We start from the raw sequence: 26,280 nt of genomic DNA, 5'->3' as shown, positions 1-26,280 counted from the left end.
CATTGTAGCTGAGAGGTCACATAGAGCTTGCATTAGAGTAGTAATTATGTGGATCATGTGTATATTGCAGAATTGGTTTTCTGGGAAGAAGAGACTAGAACTAAGGTGTTGGGGGGGTGGTTAGGGGGTGCACATGTGTCTGTGTGCGAGTTTGCATGTATGTGAGCGAGAATAATAACAGTTCCTGATGGTTTCATAAGCCCTGAAAGGCCCAACCTGGCCTCCTCACTGTCCTACAGACCTACCATGCTCATTCCCAACTCTGTGCATTTGCCTAAGTTAGTCTCCCTATTTTTGGTCTTTCTTGAATAGTACCACCAGGTTAGTGTTCCTTAAAATCTCCTGATAATGATATTTATTGGGCCAAAAATCATTAATGGTTTCTGCATTACCTTTGTGATAAAGTTTAAGTTCCTTAGTTATGTATATATGATCTTTTTAACTCTGCTTTCTAAGATGTTTTGTCTAAAAGAACAAAGCCCATTTAGTTTGGCATTTCAGTATAACAGGTCATGGTGAAAGTCCATAGCTCTATTCTTTTGGTCATTTGTCTCTAGGAACTTTACTGAGAATATCAGTTAGACTGAGAGCCCCATAGTCATTTGTTGCAGAAGGAAAGAGAAATGGCTCTCTGGTTGAAACATGAGCTGCCAGAGGCATGTCTCTACATTTTGAATGTAGGTGAATAGTGGTGCATTCAGGGGCTACTGCCCCTGGTGGAAGAATTTTATGAGTCCAGCCTTCCCTATCCAGCTTCTTGCCAGTTGACAGGCAGTCTGTCTGATGCTTAACCTGACAATGTTGCCAAACTGTCCAGTAACCCTTTCTTTGAGTTTTAAATTCTAAATATTTTTATTGATCAGAAAGAAATAGCCCTTTAGAGATCATTTAAGTTTTGCTTTGAAAGCCCTGACCACCACAGTGCCAACAGAATTGACTTATAGTGTGGTTGGTTAAACGGGCATTCATTTGGGAATTTTTCAGAACTCCAAGTTTTATGGGTCAGCATTCAGCCTTATCCTCTAATTTGAAAAAGATGTGAAGAATAGCAACATATAACTCTTGGCAAGATACAAAATGCAATGATTTCCCCTCCTTATCATGGCCTTTATCTTTTAAAGGTTATCTATTAAAATCTTAACTCTTTACTCTAGAATTCAGGATCTCTCACAATTTTTTCCCATCTGCATTCCATTCCTTCTCTAAAGGAATTCTCTTTTTTAGCTAAGCAAGTCTATCCATTCTCCTTCCTCCCCACAACATGCCAGGCATATTTCTCCCTCAGTGTCTTTGCACATAACGTTTGCCTAGCCTTAAATATCCTCTCTCCTATCTCTAGCTTGCAAGGCCCAGCATAATATTTACTTCCTCAAATCAAAATAATATAAATTATATATCAGCATCAATAAATACTTTAAAAATAAATGACTCCTCTTTTCACTGACAGAAGGCATATGCACTGTGAATTTATAGTTATCCTAGGTGACTGAGCATTTTGCAAATAAAAATTTCAGGGGTGTCACACAAAAATGAAGTTTCTAGAATTTTTTGAAATAACAAAGATTGGTCAACACCGGGCCCACTTTTCTACAAATAAGAGGTTGGAGCTGAGAAATTATTATCCCTTTAAATGATACTTGTATTCACCACTTTAATCCCACCACTCCTTACTCTCTCCCCATATTGCCCCAGCCTGCTTTGGGTCTCTACTTGGCCCTCTGCCCCATAGGCAAATGAATTTAAGATGATGGCTATGGAGATACCCAAGGAAAATGAAAGGATAGTCTTCTAAGAAGAAAGGAGAGATTATCAAGGTCTTTGATAGTCTCTGTCTTAACAGCTAGGAAGGTCACTTCATATTTACCTCCTACCTCCTAATTGACAATAATCAGCGAAAATCTCAGAAAGTAAGGATATTTAATCATGGGAAAGTTACCAAGAAATGAAATACCTTTCAGAAAGTAATGTTCTGACCTTAGCTCAGAATAGGGAGTAATCACTAAGAAGGCTGTCTGAGGGGGCTTCCCTGGTGGCGCAGTGGTTGAGAATCTGCCTGCTAATGCAGGGGACGCGGGTTTGAGCCCTGGTCTGGGAGGATCCCATATGCCACGGAGCAACTAGGCCCATGAGCCACAACTACTGAGCCTGCGTGTCTGGAGCGTGTGCTCCGCAAAAAGAGAGGCCGCGATAGTGAGAGGCCCGCGCACCGTGATGAAGAGTGGCCCCCGCTTGCCACAACTAGAGAAAGCCCTCGCACAGAAACGAAGACCCAACACAGCAAAAATAAATAAACTTTTTATTAAAAAAAAAAAGAAGGCTGTCTGAGACTTGACATCACTTTTAGGATCCATTTGCTCCAAAGGGTGAGCCCTTTGGGACAATAGAATGGAAGCAAAGCTTTCAAAACAGCTAATATACCGGAGGTAGGGATTCATTTTGGCCTTAAATGTAGTTACTGTCCCTTTTCTCATCTGCCTTCCTATAAACATTTTGATTAGGCAATAATAGTTGGTATTTGTCCAATGTTTTAAATAAGTTCTTTTATTATGTTGCCTCATTTAAATTTCCTAAAACCCCTACAAAGTGGGATACAATGGATGAAGAACGTCAGGCTCCGGGAGTTTAACTGAATTACCTAAGTTCACATGAATATTAAGTGATAGAATTGGAAGTAGATCCTAGATCTTGAGATTTCTGGCCTTGTGCTCTGTAATTTTATACTGTCTGGGTCTTCATTATCTTCCTATGAATGATCTCATCCTGCTTTTGTATGTGTTACCAAAGGACAGGGCAATGACGCTAAGTCTGTAGCAAGGAGACAGTGATGTGAGAAATGAATTTTAGAACTGAGACAGCCTCTTATAATTTTTTCAGTCTTCTTTACCTCCTTGAGTAAACTACCTGGAAAGTGGCTAACGGTTTTCTCAGAACGTCAAAAGTCTTTTTTTTTTTTCTTTTTTTTGACCATACCACACGGCTCGTAGGATCTTAGTTCCCTGACCAGGGATTGAACCCAGGCCCTCGTTAGTGAAAGCACAGAGTCCTAACCACTAGACCCCCAGGGAATTCCTGAATGTCAGAAGTCTTGATCTACATGTCTACTGTAGATCAAAAATATTGATCTACATGATCTAGTGAAATTGCCTTTTAAATTGTTTTAATTTATTGCCTTTTTTTCCTGTTAGAATGTTAGCTTCTCAAGGGCAGAGACTCCATCTTGCTTACCACTGAATCCTCAGTGTTTAGAACTATACCTAGCAGATATAAGACAGTCAATAAGTATCTCATGCCTAATTCACTGACTTAGTGTTTTAATGTCTTTACATTGAGAACCTGCTGCCCCCAGTCAAATGTTGGTTGTTTTTCTGAAATCCACTTTTTCCTTTAGGTCTGACATGGGTGGTCAGCCCTGTGAAGGAGTGTGGACATTGACCTAGAGCAGCTTGGAGTTGAAACAATTATGTTTATGTGATAAAAGTCTCTGAGTCACATGGCAAATAGGTTTATCTTTGTATACCTTTTCTCTCAATGCTGCTTGTATTTGATCCTTTGTAGCCATCAATACTTTCAAGCCCCTTCAGTTCAGAAGTGTCCTGTGTTGTCTGTCTATACCATGAAGTGGGAGAGGTTGGGAAGCATTGCTTTATTGGATTACAAGCAGAGTCTAAGATTCCGGACTTCAGCAAGAGGTCTTGTGCATGGTAAGAGTTTTGTGATAATGCAGGCGAGGGAAATACACAGACATGTTTGTAACAGAGCATCAGCAAATCTGCTATTTCCAAGAACAGAAAGCACAAAAATCCAGATTCTGAAAGGTTAAGAAGGGCTTACTGTTTAGTCCTGAGACTTTGCCAGTTTCTTCATGGTTGAGCCTAGCCTTTTCTAATTCCTAATATTTGAATCCATTGGGTGGTCTTGTTTAATAAAGACTTCTATTAAGAAGGGAAGAGAGGGCAGATAGTGTGCCTGATCCTTGCAGGGAGAAAAAAAGTATGTTGAAAGAGCACAGAGCTCTCAGGATGTTAAGTAACACTGTACTTGGGGCTTGTCATAGCCTGAAGCAGTTGGTGCTGTTTCCCAATGTGAGCTCTTTTTTGTTTCACCAGGACAATGTTAGGTCCCAGGAGTCTTTCACGTGACTGTTTGTCACTATTAAGAGCCAAGTGCCTGTTCTGAAGAAAACAGAGCTGTAGTTAAAGTGTTCAGGAGAACTCCTTTTGAAGTGTCAGGGGACAGGATGTGTGTAACAGGGTAGGAAGAGAGGCTAACATTTATTGAGAGTCTGTTTCACACAAGACAGTGCTGGGTACTTGCATATGTACTATCTTATTTAATCTTTATAACAGTCCTATAAGATTAATACTATTTTTCCATTTTCTAGATTTGGAAACCAAAACTTAAGAAAATTAGATGACTTTCCCAATGTTACACAGCTTTTAATAGTGGAGCCATATCTAAATCTGAATTGTCTTAACTCTCAAACCGATGATTTTTTCCCCTTCATGATATTGCTTTGGATTCCATGTATGATGATGGAGAAGTCTCATTTCTTGATCTTCCTATAGAGGGAGAGGGAAACAGTATAAAATAGCGGAATTTACATGCATTTACATATTCCTTTCTAACCTTAACTTTCAAAATGTTTTAAATATACTGAACTTTTAAACATAATACTGAGTAAGGTCTTAATGGGTGATGCAGTGGAGTGGCTGAGAAGTACTTTTCTCCCTAAATTTCAAGATGTTTGCAAAAGTATATATTACTTTCTGGAAATTTCCAATTATGAGCCATTAGGTCCTAAAGAACAGAGGTTAATAGTGACCTTCAGGGTATAGCATCATCGTCATATGTTTAGACTTAACTCCGGTTGAGAATTCTCATTTCTAAAACAGTTCATTTTAATCTAAGTATTTCTTGAAGGCAGACTCAGACTTAAGGCCTCTGTCCTATAAATGACAGAATTACTGGAAGTTCTGTCTTAAAGTTCATACTATATATTTTTACTCTTCATTGATGAAAATAAAGACTTCACATTAAAATTTTCTTTTGAGACTTCCCTGGCGGTCCAGTGGTTAGACTTCACGCTTCCACTGCAGGGGCCGTGGATTTGATCCCTGGTCGGGGAGCTAAGATCCCACATGCCATGCGGTACCGTCAAAAGAAAATAGATAAATAAAATTTTATTTTATCTTTTCATACTACAGATGTAAACCCTCATTTCGGCACAATAATGAGAACCTAATTTTCCGTTTGCTTTGCTAGAGGCCCCTCCTCACAGGTTGAAATGTGGGACACAGAAATTTACTTGTTTGTTTCATTTTATTTTTCTTCCCCCCTAGGGATCATTTGACTTTCATTTGAAGTTCTAATTGACATAGGGGGAAAAACAGAAAAATGGTGAAATATTTGAGATAGTAACATAGAAAAATACCAATTAAATTCGATTCCAAATCTCAAAAGTGGATTTGTATTTCTGTACTTTGAAGAATTGGTTCAGCTACTATAATCTTTTTTTGTTGTTTTGTTTTAATCTCTGACATAGAGTGATTTAACATAAATAGAATAATTTTATCGGTGTCTTCTAAGAGAAGGTGGGGAGAATGAGATTATTGTACTAAAACAATAGATTGGAAATGCTCTGCACACAAGCTCCCTTGTCCTCTTGCTATGGGCAAGGGAATTACGGAAATGAAGTAAGAATGGTATGTTAACTGTGGGCTTCCTGATTTTTCAGTGTTATTGTTGAAGATTAAAATTTGACTATAAGAAAATTGCTTGATTTGGCTGTTCTCTTTTTTCTTAGAACTGACAGTAATGAGTTGACAGGAAGGGATAGGCTTTGCACCTGAGCTCCTGACCCTGCTTTTAGTCACGGTATTCATTAGCACTCCCCTAAACAAGTTCACATTCTTGGCAGCTCTAACCTGGAGTCAATAGAGATGCTGCTTAATCAACCAATATTATTTTAATGTTGCTGGGGTATGAGATACTGTGGTAAAATCAGAGAATGTAAGATACAGTTTACCCCACCCCATCTGTGTTAAGTTGCCTTGGATGCATTATCTCATTAATTCTTCACAGCAACCCTAACCCTTAAATCTGTTAAAAATCATCATTTTACAGATTAGGAATTTAAAACTTAGCCAGCCACACAGCTAGAAATAGTGAAGTTTTAATTTAGGTTTGGATTTAGGCTTGTATGACTTCAGAACCCATGTTCACTAATCACTGGGGGTAGGAACTAGGGAATAGATAGGCATTTGCACGTACATAGAATCTCATTATGAGGAAACATCAGACAAACCCAAATTAACATTCTATAAAATAACTAACATATTCTTCAAAAATGTCAAGATCAAGAAACACAAGACAGGTTGACTGAGAAACTATTCTAGATTAAAGGAGACTAAAGATGCATGACATCTAAATGCAATCAATGTGTGATTGTGGGTTTGATTTGGAAGCAGGAAAAAAAAACTTCATAAAGGACATTACTGAGGTATTTGATAAAATTTGAATGTAGACTGGGTTAGATAGTAGTGTTTATCAATATTATGTAACCGTGACTATATACGAAAATGTCTTGTCTTTAGGAAATATGCACTAAAATTTTTAGGATAAAAGGGCATGACATTCCTTATTTACTCTCACGTGGTTGTGAGAGAGAGGGAATGACAAAGAAAATGTGGCAAAGTATAAATAATTGAATAAATGGTGAATCTGGGGAAAGAGTATAGGAGAGTCATATTTTTGTCATTTTTTTGTATACCTGAAATGATGTAATGAAAATTTTTAAATGCCTTATATTCTATAAATGCGGCTAAAATTCTTCAGAAACCTTCAAAACACAACTGGGGCCAGGAGATGAGGACCATATTCTATTCATGCTTCCTCCGTTGGCAAAGAACTTGCGAAACCAAGTTGAGGAGGTAAACATAGACTGTTATTTTGAAGAGGAAACATAAGTCATACTGTCAAGATGTTTTTCTTATATCTCCTTTGGGGACATACCTCTCTTTTCTTCAAAATAGTTCATTGTTTTCACTGATATTTTTGTCCCATTTCTTTGGCCCCTCTTAGATAGTTCATATTTCTGACTTACTGACATAATCTTGGATAGAGTGCTAAATATGTTCTTTTTAACAAAAGAATAAACTACAAAGTAGAGTAAACACTATTTTTACTAATTATTTATGTTCGTTTATTTTTATCTTTAACAGTGTATATGCCGTCTACATTCTCTCAGTTTTAGGTGGTTTTTAGTCAAGCCTTGATTACATATGAGTGAACTATGCTGTTTCGGGCATTATCAGGGGCACTCTTTTCCTTCAGTCCACCCAGTCCTGTTTACCCTTGCCTTGGCCAGAGAACAGATGTGGGCAAAATATGAAGGATGTTAAAGGTTTAAACTCATAATTTAATATATTTTTCTCTTTTTCCCAATACTTTTTCATTCTCTTTCCTTTTTAAAAAAATTGAGATATGACATATAACATTATATCAGTTTCAGATGTACAACATAATGATTTATTATTTTTATATATTGCAAAATGATCATATTTATCTTTTTGTTTTCCGAAAGGGCTTTTAAATGCTGATGTGATTTTTTTCAAGATGAATAATTTGGTGTTCCTGGGTTAGATAACAAGGCAGAACTGGGAATTCCTTCCGATTATAGATGGAAAGAACCCCAGGGTTAAGCAGGTATTTTGGTTCTACTGGCTGTGATCTGGGAGAAGGAGTCTCAGTCAAGGAGGTCCACACATTAGTCAATAGAGCAACAAAAGCAAATGTCACCTCCCACTTCTGGTGATTGGGACAAGTAACTATATACTGTTGAATTCTCCCTCCCTCCCCCTGCCGCCACACACACACAGAAAGAGAGAGGGACTAAAAGGCCATCTTGCTTCAGAATAAGAACTCAGTCTCTTTATAATATGTCTCTGCATAGTAACTTTGGTTTATCGTACTATCAACACTCAGCTTTCCTTTGAGTCTGTTAAAGTTAACTTAATCATAGATCATAGACTAACTTTCACATGTGGGTACTTAGTGACTATAAATAATGGTGTTTATGTTATTATATATGAATGTGAGTCAGGATTGTGAAATGGTTAAGTGCTTGGACTCTGAAGCCAGACAGACCTGGGTTTAAAACTGGCTCTGCCACTTATTACCTGTGTGGTCTTAAACAAGTTGCTCATCTTTCCTTATCTGTAAAATGGGATAAAATTCTCCTCACCAATGTGAAATAATACATGTAAAGCACTTAGTGTTATGCCTGGCATTTTTATATCTTTGATAAATGTTAGCCATTGTTAGTTATCATTGCTATTAATATTATTATCATTAGTGTAATATCAGTATCCGCTTACATTTGCTAATGTCTTCAGATTTATCACACTTTTCCCATAATCTCTCCTACTCCTGCCTTCCAGGCTGACTTCTTTTTAATTGAGACATTTCATTTTTTAGGTGTTTCATTTTCCCCCAGGGTTCAGAGATGATCCTTGTATCCCCCTCAATCTCTTCTATTCCCTCCACTACTTCCAAAGCCTGCTGAATGAATGGTGACAAAGTAAGAAATTCTCTTTCTTCGCCAGTTAGGACCTGACTACGTGTTCTGTCTTTTGCAAAGGGCTGAACTTTTAATCCTAGTTTCTAGAACTGTGGGCAATATTAAGCAAATGAGGCCTTACTTTCTTTTCCTCCATAAATTGGAGCAGAAGTATATCAAAACCCATAAAATCCATTGCATTATCTGATGAAGTCTTCCTGCTGAATATAGCTAAAAAGATGTGATTTTGGGTCAGATGGACAAAGTCTGTCACTTCTACAGTTGTTTGAAGTACCTTAGCTTTGGCTTGGTCTCTACTTAGTTACGGGGTCGTTCTAAGGACCAGATGAGGTAGGTCATGCGTGTGAAAGGGCTTTCTAAACTGTAAAACACCATGTTAATATGACGGATGATTATTGTGTATGAACAAAGGCCCCAGCAACCTATGTGATGCCAGAATTCAACCCTAGACAGTAAAGATGCAATCTCCTCTCTTTCTGCCACCTCCAGAAGTTTTCAGTAAGCTATTTGAGCTAGAGAGGCTAGTGACTAACTTCATGCAGTGACCACAAATCCTTTCTTCTTCCCTCATCCCCATATTCTCTTACAGAATGTTACGCCAGATTCTGAGTCAGTCTTCAGAGCTGGACTTCGGGATACAGCGTGGCAAGCAAGGTACTTAATAGGATCTAGGAGTGAGGATTAGGAAAGATTTCTTTTGTGCCATTTTCCAACCCCCTTCCTGGCAGCCCCTATTGATTAAATGACATTTCAAAGTCGAGTTCAGTAAGGATGAGGCCAGATATGGCTTCTGCCAAACTGGGCTGGCAGATCTGAGCAGTCAGCAGATAGCTTGTGTGTGTGTGTGTGTGTGTGTGTGTGTGTGTTTCTTGTTTCTGGATTATTAGAAATTCTTTTCTGTACGATGTGAACAGCACACCTAGACTCGTGTGGGATCATCAGCATCATCATCATAACCACACTTAGGGGATGCCTGATAACACAGTACACTCCAAGCACTGGGGATTATTATGAACTGAATTGTGTCCCCCACAAATTCAAATGTTAAAATGAAGGTTCCAACGGCCAGTGCCTCAGAGTGTTACTGTATTTGGAGTTAGTTGGAAATCCGACAAAATTAATCCCCATTCTCCACAACATTGCCCCCCCCCAAAAAAAAAATTCATCCAAAACTTCTCCCTAAATCAGCGTTTTCTGAATTCAAAAGTCCTCTTATCCTTAGTCATTTCAGCCTTTGCCCTCCTTACATAAAGAAGGGCCAAGGGAAATGCTGCTTTATAACTATGCCTATTTTTGCTTAATTGTACTATCATGAATGACTTATAATAAACCACATTGAGAAAGCTGGGAATAGATAGATGGTGCTATTGGCAGAGCAATGGCATTGGCCTCTAATTAGACATCCTCTAGTTGTCCTCTAGTTGTCTTCTTCCCCTGCCAAGGATTTTGTCATTCATTGCCACACTCTTGTCTTTTTATTGGACATATTAAGGTGTTTCCCCCATTTTAATCTCTTAACCCCTTAGAAAGCAAGTGCCATTGCATACTTTGTTCCTGCCTAACTAATGGTATTGCCTAAATGAGCTACTCTGGATAAGGTGGGGTTTTTTGTTTGTTTTTGTTTTTTAATCTTCTCTATTCCTTTCATGAAATATATTTTAGTTTGTTTGTCAAAGTTGTTTGCAAATGAGTTTGCTCTGGAATGTACCTCATCAGGAATGATGAAGGGCCCCAATGTGAACTTCAAACTAAAATTAGCAACACTCTTTCTCATGTGCTAAAGAGTTTTGTCATTTGGTTTCTCTAAAATTTAAGTGAAATTTCTCCTTCCTTCAGCGTGATTTGCCTTTTCAGCTGTCTAGCAGTTGTTGCTCTGATTCTTTGTCCATTGTCACGTGGAAACTAGTTCTACTTAGCCAAAATTCTGTATTATTTCCTAAAGATCAAACCACAGCACCTAAAACTAGTTTTTTACCCAAATATTTTTCAGCCACAGTTTTTCAAAATACAGAAAATCTTAACAGCTGAATATTAAATCCAGCTGAAAATGAAAAGTTGTAAAATGAAGTAGAGCACAATATTTTGTAGAAATCAGCCAATGATCTAATTGTATTGAGCTTTTAGTGTTTACATAACTTGGCTCCATTTTATTTTCCTTTTTGGGTATTTCTAAAATACTAAATGTGTAAGTCTTGATGCTTATGTAAATCAGTACAAAATCGGGTATTTCTAATTAGTTCCCATTCTACTCTGTTAAATCTACACTAATCAGGTTTGAAAGTGTCCATATTGAGGGTCAGATGTAGGTGTTAGTGGGCAATGGATTGAATCAAAGAGCTGGGAATTCTGGACTTCATGTAAGTGGGGCTAGTCTCTGGGTTTCTTTTGGTTTGAGTGGTAAAGTGAAGATTGATGTGGTACCTTTACCTTTCACTATACACTGAAGAGGAGCAGATATGTGTCAGCCTGCTTTGAAATCTTTGGAGGAAGAAGAATAGTGATAGTCTTGGTTTAGCAGTACAGAATTTGGCCAATGAAAGAACCACTCATTCTTGCAAGGTCAAAACTATTTTCTCCCTTTCAGAAACAAGTCAGGTTGCCTGGGCCAAAATACATTTTCCTTTTGACCACACATTGGCAGGACAGGCATGTCCAGTTTTCTTGTAGGTCACAGCTCTAGATTTTTTCCAGCTAAGAAATATTCAACCAAAAGAATCTCAGGGTCCTGTTCTTGGCCTATTCCCACTTTCTCTCTTCTTAGAAATTCAAACAACTTTGAGTGGACAGTGTTCTTGGGATCTCATTGCCTTGTTGGGTCACAGGCCCTGAGCCTGCAGATGAAAATGAAAGCACCCCAGCAGAAGGATGTGTGTGTGTTTGTGTGTGTGTAAATTCAGCCTTTGGATTTCATTGAGATTGTCTTGCTAATGCCCCTTTATAAGGTTCACTAGGTTTTCCTGGTGCCTAGTGACCCGGGTGATCAGGTGATTAGAAAGGCACGGAGAGTATGGATCTGGGATCTGACTAGCTTAAGATACTTCATCTATGGATCTGTGCATCTGATATGGGCTATGTGATAAGGAGAAGGAGTTGCCTTTGGTATTTTCCTACTTTTATGTTTTATGCCCTACCTATTCATCCCATTTCCCCCAGTCCCTCTTAATAGTAGGTACCCCTATGATTTAGGGCAGGCTACTTGGGTTCATCCTTTCTGGAGGAAAATAAATCTCTTGATTTAAGTTGTAGAAAGCTGTTAATGACTTTTTTGTATTACCTCTCCTGGGAGTATTTCTGTTTTAAAGACATTATCTAGGCTGAGAACAGTAGTCCTGGTTACTAAAGGAAGGGAAATATTTGGGATAAGAAGAACTTTCTGGCTTAAATTGCTACCATATGGGTATGATTTTCAAAAGTAGTTATGTGAAGTCACAGTTAAAGTTCCTCTAATTTCCTTTTCTATAAAACTTTTTGCAGAGCTGCTGTGATTTAGTCATACTAACCAGTTTAAATTTCACTTCCTTTTCCCATCTTGTAGAAATACTTAAAAGATGGACCAAAAAGGAGGAGGAAGTCAAGCAGCAGAGACCCAGATAATAGGTTTCTGAATAATGAAGATCTGATGTTATTTTATTTAAAAATTTTGCCACTTTATATAAAACCTGTGTGCGCCACTTGGAAAGTTGAAGTTAGGTGCCTTAGATTTGTTTAGCAGTAACTTATATCTGTGGTAGATCTGAAACTCCCTGGATACCTAATGTCTGTTTTCTCCCTTGAGTTTCTAGTTAGCTGATTAAAAATTCATGTTTTCTCATAAAGTTTATCTTTTAATGTAATAAGAATTTGTGAGAGTGGGGACTTTTTAATTTTTTTAAGCACTTTAAACTCCTATTGTCAGGTTGTTCTCACAAAAGTGTTTTGAAATGCCTGAATGACATCACCAGAAAACTCAGTAATTGTTATCCAGTGATGGTTAATGCTTTTATACTACACTGGTAATACTCTCTCTTCTTCTAGGAGATTGCAGGAGTATGGATAAATACTTCCTCTAGAAGCTGCTCCAGCTCTGAAAGTACCATGTCTTAGTCCCACATATGGTCTTAGCACATTATGGACATCTGTTGAGTTTTGGGGTGAATCATTTTAATTTAGTTGCTTGGTCATTAAGTTTCAGTCGTAGCTTCCAAAAGAGTCTGATTTTAGTATTTTCTGATCTTCAGTAGTATAATTTGCTTCGTGATTTACAGTATAATTTTTTTTTCCCTTTTGGAAAATTGCTTTATCATGCTTTTTACCCAGTAGATGTAGGACTTGTCAGCTATTATATTTGAAATGAGGATTTCCTCAGGATTAAAAATGGCCTGAGTAAGGACCATTGGTTGTAATTATGTATTGCTAAAAATGTTTGTTGAAAGATTAAAAAACATTATAAATCACAAGTTTTCTTTTGGAAAGTATTGTTTTAAGCTACAGCATAAGCTATCCATTGCTTCAGATATAGGGTATAAGAACAGGTTGTAGAGATGAGGCCATGTGTCTGGTATCAAGACCCTTGATGCAAATTCTTCATGAAATGTCATCTCACACGGTTGTTGTTACTATTATTCTTTTTCTTCTTTTTTAATATCAAAATGCTGTTATAATTTTAATATCAAATGATGATAGAAAAAATTAAATACTGGTTCTGGTTCATACTATCATATTTATCACTTAGAGGGCAGCCTTTCTGCCAACTTAGTCATGATAAAAATTCTTGCTGTGCTCATCTTTGGAGTTTGTATTTGGTGATTATGTACTTTCACAGTCTGAAGAAACTCCTGTTTATACTGAAATAGTGATTGAGGCCAGAAGTAAAGTAGGAAATAAAGAAATGATACCCTTACATAGAAAATACTGGAAATGGCAGAGGAGAAGGAGTTGGGGGTAAGAGAATAAATGTCCTGACCTCTGTCTTCTCTTGTCAGAACCCAACTGTAAGCCAGAGAACAAAGGAATGACAATCTTATAGGACCTGGAACAAGGCAGAGAAAGGTGGAGAATGGCTATGAAAAGACAAGTGGAGAATAATCAGCACAGTTTTCAGGGAACTATAACATTTTAATTTTGGATAAGTGGTCCCTTTTGAAGTAACTTGGAGGATTCTTTGCCACAGAGAAGCTATTTTGAGGTCTCCTGAAAGAGTTAGGGAGCAGTATTGGTATAATTCTGAGAAAGCTGCAGAAAGTACAGGATTGAGTGGTGAACACAGATTTACTCATGAAGCTGTTTTAAACTTTTCTTGTGGGCAATGTTCAAAGCCTTTGGGTATCTTATTTATTATGTAATTTATCTTCAGGACACTATTGCCTATTTTGACCTTTGCCATACATTCTCTTTCTCTCTCCAGAAGACACAGAGTGGCGGAGCTGCAGCTCAGAGGGTTAATTTAAGTTTAGGAAAGGACAGCCCAAACAGAGGGATAGGCTTCATGGCTAAAAGTTTGTGCTCAGCCAAGAGTCCCTTTGTGTCAATAAATGAAGCCAAAAGAAGAATTGGAATAGCCTTATGAAAGCTGGTCACCTGTATGTGGCCTTCTGAATCAGTATTGGTTCGCAAGATCCTAAGGCATCCTTTCGCACTCTCATCCTCCATCCCCCAACTTTAGAATTTTTAAGAGGCCACAACATGTTAGAATTTGCCAAAGTTGTATTCTAATGCTAAATATGACCAATAATTTGGGGATAAAGCTTTATGGAAACTTTGCATGGGAAATAATACAGAAGATAGGCTATAAGATTTCTATTTTTTCTTATGTTCAGTTTATTCTAAATGGTTCTATTTAGGTATTTATTAAGTCATAGTCCTTTTTATTTTCTATCTTTAGCATTTTGTCACTGTAGTATTGTTTTGCCAAAGAATTGGTCAGGGTATGCTTCTGGACCTAGATAAGGAAGTCATTTAAATGGACAGTACACACAGAGAGGTTATTTAATAGTATGTAGATGGAGAAACCAAACATTTGCTTAATAACAGCCTTCAAATTTTATATAAAATAATAATCAATTATACTCTCTGACCCTGTTGGGAAATGAGTTTAAGCTAAAACATTAAAGATTTAGGTTTGACAAGTAAGAGTTTCCTGAAGAATGTCAGAGTGGTTACCTGGGAAAGGAGTTCCTTAGGAACATGTAAGATGTCCTTCTCTAGAAGTCATTAAAAGCTAGCTAGGTTTTTTTGTTGTTAGTTTGGAGAGGGTGGCCTCTCAAAGGTCTCTTCTTAGGATTTTATGAATGTTTAGCTTTTGTACTTGGAAAGAATATTTGAATATTTTACCTTTGCTTTCTTTTCTAATTTGGAATAGTTACTTAAACCCTTGAATTTAGTACACTGCCATACTCACTGTGATCACAAAGTACATATTCTTAATAATGATGCACCTGCTTATTCACCTGATAACCATTTTCTGGCTCTATCCCATGATGTATCTGAACTCTGCTAAGAAGCAGGTTCTAACTCTTGACTCAGATATTTAAGTACAGGAATTTAGTCTTATCATCGCTCAGTATGACCAGATCAAGATGGATGACTTTGAGAAAAAAATCAAGTGTTTCAGATTGCTCTAGTACTTTCTGCGTCTGGCTTGAAAAGCATCACCTGCATTTCTAAAGATATTTTCAAGTGTTTTAGATGTATTTTCTGTAGGGCACCCCAGCCAAATGCAAAATTTGAACAAAGCTCCATGTGTTAAGCCCCAGTTTAAAGGCCCCTGAATTCCTGATAAAATATATATATATATATATATATATTTTTTTGGCGGTACGCGGGCCTCTCACTGTTGTGGCCTCTCCCGTTGTGGAGCACAGGCTCCGGACACGCAGGCTCAGCGGCCATTGCTCACGGGCCCAGCCGCTCCGCGACATGTGGGATCTTCCCGGACCGGGGCACGAACCCGTGTCCCCTACATCGGCAGGTGGACTCTCAACCACTGCACCACCAGGGAAGCCCCTGATAAAATATTTCGATGACATAACTAGATGAAGCTAGGCCTTGATAATATAGTTTCAGGTAAACTGTTTCTTCAAGAGTAATGTATGGTTACATGTGTCTTTCTAAGACTGTTAGTGTGCATTGTTTCCAGGGGAGAGAGTTGAAGGTTGGGAGTGTGTGGAAAATATTTGTTTAACTTTGGACTCTGTTTAGCCTGCTTTTTCTCTCTAGTATTTGATTCCCCTTAAAAGTAAACCAAGCTTCATTAATACTTAGAGGTCCAATCAAAGATAATTTGAATACTGAAACTTATAACAAATTAATGACCTTCAGTCAAAAAAGATCCTGGCTATTTATTAATAAACTTTGCTCAGGTTTTCCTATCTCTATGCACATTGTCCTTGATAGGCTTTTCCCATATAAATGGAAATCGAGGTGATTTATTATTGTAACTGACTTTATCTCACTGAGGTGAAACATGGATTACATCATCTTTTCTGCCAGTTTCCTAAATATATATGTTAGACTCTGGTAATTATTAGTTTCTAGACCATTGTTCCAAAGGCCAAATATTTTTAAATGTTTTAAAGTTGGGCTAAAGAGCTCAATAAAACTGAATGAAGAATAAGAGGCTTTCAAATCTGAGACCTGTTCTTAATTTAGCCAAGTGAAGTACCTAATTTGCCATACATTTGCTCTTATTTCCAAAAGGAGATAACCCTGCCTGTAGCTCAAACACAGGAGCATCTTTCTTTTTTTTAATTGGTTTTTGCTTTTGACTAAATGAAAACCTGGCAGTTTCTAAGCTCACATATGAGACTATAGTATACCCTTTCCTATTTAAATACATGTTTGAGGAAAAAGTTCCTTGTAGCCAGGGAAAGCTGCCTTTCCTCCCTTTGAAAGACTCTCATCTGAGAGGCCCCTTCTTCCCCCTCTGTACTTGTTTCTCCTGGGTGATGTTCAGTGCCATCAGTATAGACACAGCACAGCAGCTCACCAACAGCAAAGGTACTTTTACAAAGTCAGATCCTGAAGGTTCTTCTAGCTGATGACAGAGTGACTCCCTCCCTCTGAAGATGCTTATTGATCTTCCTTTGCCTGCCACTTTGAATGGGGGTGGGGAATGCCATGTATTTAGAAAGGAAAATATAGAGAAAAGAACATTGATCTGGTGACTGTGCCATCAACAAACAGGGATAATAGGCATGTCATTTAACATGCCTGGGGCCTCAATTTCATAACCTGAAAAACAAGGTAGTTGGGTTATATGGTCTCTAAAAATTCATACTGCTCTAAAATTACATGGTTATTGTTCTTTGGGATCTTGAATATGGTCACTCTTAAAATCCTATACTTTTCCCTTGTCTCTCAAGACAGTGTGGACCTAGCATTTGTCCAGTGTTACATGAAATTTCTGTCACCACACTTCAAAGGCCCTTTTCTTTGATTTCTACCTAATTTGGGGTTGATTGATCCTAACAGTTATTGAGAGGAATGTTTTTGAGGGAAATCTTGGGAGAGTTGGCTTGTGGCAAGTGGAAAGGCCTCATAAATGTTTAAGGCTGTTTCAAGATCTGGTTATCTTTCAATTATCTGGTTGATGTTTCCCAAGCAACTTGTTCACAGCTTGTCACAATTTCTAGTATAACCACTAAATCCAAGGTAGCCCAATTCCGAGGCAAACGCAGAGCCAATCTAAATCCTCCTTCCATTGTTTTTATTACAGGGTGCTATGGAGACAGCATGGACTTTGGAGTCAGCCAGAGCTGGGAGTTCACAATCTGACTCTGCCTTTTTCTGATTTTGTGATACAGGTTAACCTCCCTGTGTCTCAGAGTCATCATCTATAAAACAGCAATACTTAAGTACTTACCTTAAAAATTATTATGGGATTAATGTGATGACAGACAAGAAGAGCTTCTCATGTGCCTCTTAAAGAGAACACCAGACATTTGTATACCTCTTTAGCATTTATGAAACACCTCATAGAAGTAGTTTCATTTAAGGTGTTGTGTGGATAAAATATCATTTAGGTATTGAGGCCCGAGTCAGGCTTGCTGGGTAGGGGCCCTGGGCTTTGGAGCTAGGTCACACCAGATCCAGAGCCTTGGCTATCTTGAGGGTCTTGTCTAAAATATCCTTTTATATTTTCCAGGAATCTGAATTTCTGTGTTTGGAGTTTGATGAGGTCAAGGTCACCCAAGTCCTGAAGAAGCTCTCGGAGGTAGAAGAAAGTATCAGCACACTGATGCAGCCAGCCTAGCTGAAGATGGAGCTGTTGAAGCAAAGGTGTTCATGATCCCTCCCCAGGGACCTGCTTTTTTAAAAAAAAAAATCTTATTCCCCCAATAGTATTAAATCCTCAAGTTCAAATCTTGCCTGCCTCAGCTTGCTACGATTTCTTTCTCTCTTCCTTTCATTTACTCTTATAGTTGATCTACTGCAGACGTTCTTATACTTCAGCATACAGAGGCACTCATAAAAGCATTTTTTTTAAAAAAAGGCCTTAAGGACCTTATCCACAGAGACTTGGATTCAGTAGGACTGGGGTGGGATCAGCTTTAGAAACCCTTGCTATGGTGGCTTATTCCTGGGTAGGATTATATACATGATAAATCATGTATAAATTTGGTCAAGGCTGACCGAATATGGCCTGAGCTGAGGCCTAGAGGAGGCTGCCTAACCTAGAAGAGGTTTACTGACCTTAGTAAGACATGAGATGCTTCTGGAACTGATTGAGGCATTTGTATTAGTTCTGCTTAAATCTTGGGGGGTCTGGTTTGATCTGAGCTACTGAGAAACTTGGGCTTTTCTGGAACCTAGAACTAAATTGGCCTCATCATAAAGGGTCTCCCTTCACTTATCTCAAGTCAGGATGGTGGGAAGGGAAAATGTCTCTTGAAGTGATGTGAGGTCTTTACCTCAGAAAATTTTACCTAAGTCATCAAATAAAACTTCTTCAAGACAATTTCTTCAAGAAAACTAGCATAAAAACTAGGTCCTGGGAATTCCCTGGTGGCGCGGTGGTTAAGGATCTGCCTGCCAACGTGGGGGACACGGGTTCAAGCCCTGGTCTGGGAAGATCCCACATGCCGTGGAGCAACTAAGCCCGTGTGCCACAACTACTGAGCCTGTGCTCTAGAGCCCGCGAGCCACAACTACTGAGCCTGTGAGCCACAGCTACTGAAGCCCGTGCCCCTAGAGCCCTTTCTCTGCAACAAAGAGAAGCCACGGCAATGAGAAGCCTGTGCACTGCAACAAAGAATAGTCCCCGCTCGCCGCAACTAGAGAAAGCCCGCGTGCAGCAACAAACACCCAACGTACCCAATAAATAAATAAACAAACAAACTAGGTCCTGGTAGAGAAGTTATACCAAACACCAAGAATATTCTAAGAGGAGGAAATGTCAACTAGTACATTGAGGCTATGGTCCTTGTTGAACAGGTTTTGTCATCTGACACTGATAACATTTAGAAACTTCAGTTGCCTTTGGGATGTAATGTGTCCCCAAAATGTAGTGCTCTTGGTCTGTGGTTACAGCATATGTCAGTTCTAATGAGTTTATTCCAGGGCAGTAATAATTCCTCTTCTGTTAAGCATTTTCTCCTAAATCAGTTTAAAGACATTTTAGGAGCTTTTCCAAAACCCAAGCAGAAACTTTGGCTTCCTCCCTGATTAAAACCATCCCAGCAGTTAGCAGACAATAACCAGAAAGTTTTAAATGTAGCCCCTGTGGACCCTTCAGAAAACATCTTGAAACAGTATGGTAAATAGATTCAGAAAAGGTGCGTGGTTTGGCGAAAGAACTATTAAAACTTGCTTTCTGTTCTCAGGGCTACTGTCACGTGATCCAGGAGAATTTAGATAATGTCTCCTGCTGTAAAATGGAGGAAAAGAATATCTCATCAGATAATGGGATTCCAGATGTCACTGAAAGGAAGAACTGTAGCTACCATGTTAGTATTGAGTCACATTTCCAATGAAAGTCTGTGGAGGCCTGAAGGAACAGTCCATGGGCCCACAGGGAGAGGGCATCATTGTTGTGGTTTGAAGCTCTATTTAGGTCATTCTGTGAAAGTAATAGCCACAAAAGTGGACATGGGCTTTTTTATTATATCCCCAAACCCTAGGTCATTGGTAAAACTGTGAATGCATACTGAATTTTTCAGAATAATGATAATAATAATAAAAGAAACTGGTTGCTGAAGGTGGGCCCCATATTTAACACTAAACACTTTTGAATGCAAGTGGTTTCAGACAGGGTGTGTTTGCATGTGTTTTATGTTTACTGGTGATTTTTTACTTTCTGATTGCCAAGGGAGTATTATGTTTATTATAGTCTATTGTGAAAATATAGTACTCACTAAGAAGAGTTAAATGACCCATCATTATTATTATTGAGGTATAGTTGATGTACAGAGCACACAGTTTTTAAGACTTTGATAAACATTACAAATTGCTCTCCAAAAAGGTTAATATCAGTTTGTATTACCTCTAAGAAAGTATGTGACTAAATTATTCCCTTTCTTGCCTATTGGATATTATCTGCTTTTTGTATTTTCTGGTACTGACCTATTTTTGTAAATTTTTGCAAAGGGCACTTACTTATACTAGGACATCTTCCTGGGGATGAGGCAAGCATGGAGAAAGGACCAGGAAAGGAGAAAACTGGCATAAGGGTCCCAGCAGACCCCACTAGGTTTCCTACCTCTATAACCCTAGGTTAAAACCACTTTATTTTGAGTTCAGGAAATGTGGAGCAAAATAAAAATAATCCTCAGCCTGAATTGGGCCTTGTAGAAATTGTCCCTGCTTAAACCATAAGCACTGTAACTTCAGTCTGTTTAGAAACAGTACAGACAAGCCAAATGTTGCTTTCAAAATAAAGTCAGAAAGAATCTCCAGAGTTTAGCAGTTTCATGTTGATAGGGAGCAAAGGATTTGGCCTTATTCTCAGGACTGCCTTTTCTTGGAAGCTCTGGTTCCTATCAGCTTCATCAGTGGAGGCTTAAATTCGACTATTATAGCCTCCTCTTTCCTTTATATAACCTCTCTTCCCCCAGTCTTGCTTTAACGATGATTCAAAAGGAATTGCAGCATTTTAAAGTTTAGTTTAACTTAGTCTTTCCCAAGTGCAAGCAGGTGGTGAAAAGCAAACGATCACATTGAGTATCTGAAATCTTAAATAGCTGACATTGTGTCAAGCTAGTAATTATTGAAGTTCTTTTTTTAGACCTGAGTGAAAATTTGGAAAACAGAATATAATAGAAATTAAAGGAAAATAAATGTTAAACAGATGTTAGAAAATATTGTTTTCTGAAGTACACAATAAATATCTAGACCAGTGAAGGGACAAGGATATAGAAGGAGGCCTTCTGGAGTCAGATCAGAAATGGTTTGATACTTTTCTAAAAGAACAGGATGCTGGAAAAGATGGGCCTTTGTGAGACAGTTGCCACCTTATAATTCTTAACTGTCCAACTTCCCAGCCAAGGTTTTCAAATATTTTAGATGGTGATTTAGCCAGCAGAAGGGAAAACGTAAATAGAACATAATTAGTTTGCATTTAACTCTAGTTGCAAAGTGTACAGTTTTTTACCTCAAAATTTGAGAAATAACAATTTTTATCTAAGTGCAGTCAGTTCTCCCTTATCTGGGGACGGCCATAAACGTCTCTTACCACATCACAACTACATGCCATGCTCACTAGCTTATGTTGCAAAGGAACCTGCCTCGGCCTGTTTCCTGTCAGATAAATGGTGCCAACCAACATAATTCACAAGTTTAGTACATATATTATCAGAATAAAATACTAAGCCTGTACATGAGAAGATAGTAAAATACGGGTATTTACATCTTTTACTCACCAAGCACTGTAAGTAGGCCTTTTGTTTCTCTCTTACCTGCTCTTGGCTAGTTTTCTGTTTCTTGCTAGTGTTAGGGTTTCAAGTTCTGTTGATTTACAGGATGGAGGTGGGGGAGAAATGGGAAGGGGGGAAATATAGGTTTGATTGCACAGTGGAATAAGAGATTAAACTACTAGTTTAAAGGAATTTAGGCTGAATAATGAAAATAGTTAAAATCCTTAATGCTTCTATTATACTGTTTTTACATTAAAGAAATAAAAATAAATTTGGGAATTTTATATGATTCATATTCTGGCTATTTTTAGAACCATGGCTAAAATTTGGCACTGATCTCAGAATGACCGATTTGGAGGCTTTTGTAGAAGCTATTTTATCATCTTGTCAAAATGGGGAAACATCTGGAGAGACAGGGCAGAGGACTTGTACAAGGCCGTCGTCAGGAAGAGACCTTAGGGTACTGTCTTCCATCTCTATGTTCTACCTGCCAGACTCACCAAAAGAATAAAATGTGCTTGTAGAAAATACCTATGTCCTAGCTCATTGTGTTTAGATGATGATAATTTTTCCATTGATGATTTTTGTTTGGAGATATGACCTTGAGGGCTGTGAGGTCCAGTGTCACTTGCAACCTGCATCCACATTAGACCTGTCTCTGTGCTGAGGCTGCTAATGTCCTTTGTAGAGCCTGATGCTATTTCTTATTACCTTGGCTTCACTCAATGCCACCCATCTCTAGGACAATGTGCAAGATGAGTCTGCTGCCACATGGGGCTTCCTGGCTGTCCACAGTACCCAGACAGGCAGCAGATTATCCTTATCCTTGCTGGACAACCATGACCCAAGCTTACTAAATACAACATAACTCTTGTTCATTAATTCATTATAATAATGTCTATAGTGAATTCTGTAGCAGCCACTTCCTCACTGTTACGGTTTTCTCAACATGGTCTACCCACAGTGCAGTAGAAGAGAAGTCAGATTTTTTTTTTTTTTACATTTTAATTATAAAAGTAACACATGTTGGGAATTCCCTGGCTGTCCAGTGGTTAGGACTCCATGCTTCCACTGCAAGGGGCACAGGTTCAATCCCTGGTCAGGAAACTAAGATCCCATAAGCCGCATGGTGCAGCCAAAAAAAAAAAAAAGTAACACGTGCTCATTAAAAATTATTAAAGATTATTTAATTTTTAAATCAGTATAGAATTGTATAGAATCAGTCTTCCTTGCCTTTTGCTTTTAAAAAAAGTCTCTCTCCCCTGAAGTAGTTGCTGTTAACAGTCTGGAAGGTGTGTTTCCTTCCAGACACTTTCTAGGCACATCAAAGTAAGGGGGTATATACATACATACATACACACACATATACTATATCTATATCCATATGTATGTTGATATAGTTATATGTTCAAGTATACCTTCAAAGCATCATTTTAGTGGTCCTTAACTTTTGGATGATACTTTATGTCTTAAAGAATCCAATGAAAGCTATGGTTTCTCTTTCCCAGAAAAAAGACATGCACATATTCACTGAATTTTTCATTCAGTGTCAGGAGTTTCATGAATTCCCAGAAAGCAATCTGCCACCACCTCTACCAATCCCCTAAGGTTTATGGAGCCAGGGACAGCCAAGAAAATAGCAACAATTTGTAGTGGATTTGGAGAGGATTATTATTTACAGCAGAAACCTAATGAATCCGTATACCCAGGGTGCTCTTAGTTGAATTTTCTGGTCAACAGAGTTTATCACAAAATATTTTTTAGTTACAAAACTTTGAATTAAAAACATTATAAAAAGTCTCAGTTCACTCCCCTCTGTGACAGACAAGGATCCCTCAGTACTCCATTCTCATCCCTTTGTGCCTGCTGAACTTTCACAACTGCCATCACAGCGCCTAAGCATTTTAGTATACCTCTTTGTCTGCACATCTGTCTCCCCCCACCCCTACCCCCGCCCCATGGCTGTGAACTCCTTAAGGAGAGGGACCTTATCTCATCATCTTTGTATGCTTCCCCCTCCCCCTGCCTACAAAAGTCTCCACAATTGTGCATGAGATGAATGAGCATCAGAGGTGTGATGATTGAGTTGAGTATTAATCAAATCCAGTGGTTCCATTTAGTAGGGAAAAAGAAAGCATTAGAGTCAGAGAGATGTAGGTTTCAATCACAGCTCTGCACAGGCCTGGCTGTGGGACCTCAGGCGAGTTTAGTTTTCTCATCTGAAAAATAGGGATGATTTTTTTTTTTTAAGGGTTGATAAATCAAATTCACAGGATTAGATACTATAGGATAAATAGGATTTAGGAGATAGTCTCAGAGACATCTTTTAGAGACCCAAGGGCTCTTTGCCCGGGTCAAATCCTGGCTCTTTTATTTACAAGTTGTGCAAACTAGGGCAACTTATTTAACATCTCTTTGCCTCAGTTTCTTCATTTGTAAAAATGGGATGATAATACAATAATACCGACCTCAGTTGGCATACTAGGAGAATAAAATGAGTTAATATGTAGAAAGCACCTGGGATAATATCTGCACAGAGTTGGCACATATAAATGTTTGCTGTTGCTATTTTTATTATCATTATTACTACTGTTAGGAACTGTCTTCTTAGGAAGCTAAAACCAGTAACCATGAAGCAGTTTACAAGCATTTCAGGTCAGTGGTCAATTAAGTGCTAAATTGAATGGTACAAACACAATTGCTATGAGAGTTTCAGCAAAGAAAAAGGTCAGAGGGGGCTGGAGTCATCTGGAAAGGTTTATAAGCCAAAGCTTTTTAAAATCAGGTGAACTCCTGAAGATAGAGGGGTATGTTTTTGGATCTGGAGGTGGAAAGGGAACACGTTTCCAGGAATGGGTAGGGTCACACCTTTTCATGGAAGGGGCCTGCCTTTTCTCCTGTGGATGTTTACAATTCCGAATCTTATCTGGCTCACAATCTGGGGCTCAGGTTCTAGGTGATGAGTTGTCATAAATGGAGAGCTGAGAAAAGGGAGACTAATGCAGTTGTGTTCCTGTGGAAGACAATCAAAGTTAAACGTGGCTGGAGTCAGAGAATCTGTGACCGCTAACAGACGCAGGACTGTGCAACTAAACAAACCCCAAGGCTTACTCCCTCCCTGAGGAGGTGAGGCCACAAGCAGTTACTGTAGCATGCCTGGTGGAACTCTGGGCCCATTCTGGCTCGATTGAGAAGGAAGGTGAAGTCTGTTGTTCTTTGAAGGGTCGCTTACCTGCCTCCTGAAGAGAATCCCCAGGGCCTAGATTCTGGAAAGGGAAGGAAAAGCAATGAGAAATTAAAAACAACCTTTGTCTTGTTAGCCCATGAGATTCACGTTCATGCCCCGCAAGCACTTTGCAGGAAGGAATGAGTGGGTTTTTTTGGCTGCGTTGGGTCTTCGTTGCTGCGCGCGGGCTTTCTCTAGTTGTGGTGAGCAGGAGCTACTCTTCATTGCGGTGCGCAGGCTTCTCATTGCAGTGGCTTCTCTTGTTGTGGAGCATGGGCTCTAGGCACGTGGGCTTCAGTAGTTGTGGTATGTGGGCTCAGAAGTTGTGGCTCACGGGCTCTAGAGCGCAGGCTTAGTAGTTGTGGCGCATGGGCTTAGTTGCTCCGCGGCATGTGGGATCTTCCCAGACCAGGGCTCGAACCCATGTCCCCTGCATTGGCAGGCGGATTCTTAACCACTGTGCCACCAAGGAAGCCCAGAATGAGTGTTCTTTAAAAAAAATTAATTCCTACCTGCTCTTTCCCACAAAGCAGAGTTCAGTTGTGGTGACTTAACGGGGGTGAAGGTTGTTACTCTGTAAAACTGAACTTTGCCCAGAGAGTTTGTATTTGCTGTCAACCAACAGCCAAAGAATGGCCCAGAAAGGCAGATGGGCCAGGTAACATTCACTGTCCCCTGGAGCCCCACCCTAACCTGGAGTGGCCGGCCCAGGTAGGGGCTAGAGGTGAGGTGCCAAATCCTCTGGGCACTGAAGGTCCACCTGGCTTTGGACCTCATAGACTAAGGAGGTGCCTTTCCCCAGATCCCCTCTGAAGTGGAAGAAAGCAAATCACTTCATAAATTACTTACTGTATGATCCATTAAACCATAGATGTAACCATTTCCTGGTTAGTGTACCACCACTTTAAATATGGTCTATAGGGAATTTAGAGAAAAATCTTTCCCCCCAGTATCAGGAAGTAAGTAAAATAAATAATAAGTAAGTAAATAATAACTAACCAGATAATTCGAGTAGAGGAGTATCCAGTGGGCAAGTTATCAGACCCACCCAATTCCCTTGCTGAGACAGATGGAAAAAAGCTGATCCTTCTTTGCATCTATGCTTATGTATGTAACTTTAGTAAATGGGGAAGAGTAAGGCAAAAGTTTAACAAACAGTCCCCTTTCCTCTCCCTGTACACATAGGGAGCTGTTGAATAAAAAGCCAAGGGAATTTGATTCTGAAGTTCCCTGAAGAGCTGGAGAAATCTCCTCACGGGGGACCTGACCCTCGGAGAATCAACTTGCAGCCCCTGTGGGAAAGCAGCCGGAGAATCACTGCTGGAGAGGTGAGACCCAGCTAGTTCCTGTTGACCTGCATGAGCCCCCGGAGAGAAGTGGTTGCTGCATAACAGCAGGGCCATTCTTTGTAGATGGAACACTACACCTAGTTTTGTACCTGGAAGCTTAGCCAATTAATAAGCCACTTAACTGTGGTTTGTTAAGAAGCTGGTTTGGGGAGACGACGAGGGTTTAAACTCTTATCCTTTCCTTCCATTTTATCTTATCCTTGTCCTGGAAAAGGACTGAAGATTGCTGGTGACTTGTTCCATTTCTCACCCTTATTTTGCCAGGTGCTAAATCACCCAGTCAGTCAGAATTAAGTACAT

The 26,280-nt window shown here is 39.1% G+C and overlaps 1 protein-coding gene across 2 annotated transcripts in view; it reads left to right on the top strand.

The window, feature by feature from the left end:
- COMMD1 (copper metabolism domain containing 1) overlaps positions 1-26,041 on the top strand; it is a 162,686-nt gene extending 136,645 nt beyond the window's left edge. The window contains exons 3-4 of one of the 2 annotated variants that reach the window (XM_029231887.1): positions 17,700-17,833; positions 25,817-26,041. In XM_029231887.1, the coding sequence (XP_029087720.1) occupies positions 17,700-17,807 (108 nt within the window). In that variant the 3' untranslated portion in view covers positions 17,808-17,833; positions 25,817-26,041. Of the gene's footprint in view, positions 1-17,699; positions 17,918-25,816 lie in introns of those variants that run through there. The other variant, XM_029231886.1, reaches the window with a different exon arrangement.
- Positions 26,042-26,280: the final 239 nt, after the last annotated feature.

The sequence above is a fragment of the Monodon monoceros genome, unplaced genomic scaffold (genome assembly GCF_005190385.1).
Source record: "Monodon monoceros isolate NGI ecotype Baffin Bay Population unplaced genomic scaffold, NGI_Narwhal_1 Super_Scaffold_19, whole genome shotgun sequence".
Taxonomy (NCBI): domain Eukaryota; kingdom Metazoa; phylum Chordata; class Mammalia; order Artiodactyla; family Monodontidae; genus Monodon; species Monodon monoceros.
The sequence above is the reverse complement of the archived record's forward strand: the minus strand, read 5'-3'. Positions and strand labels throughout refer to the sequence as shown.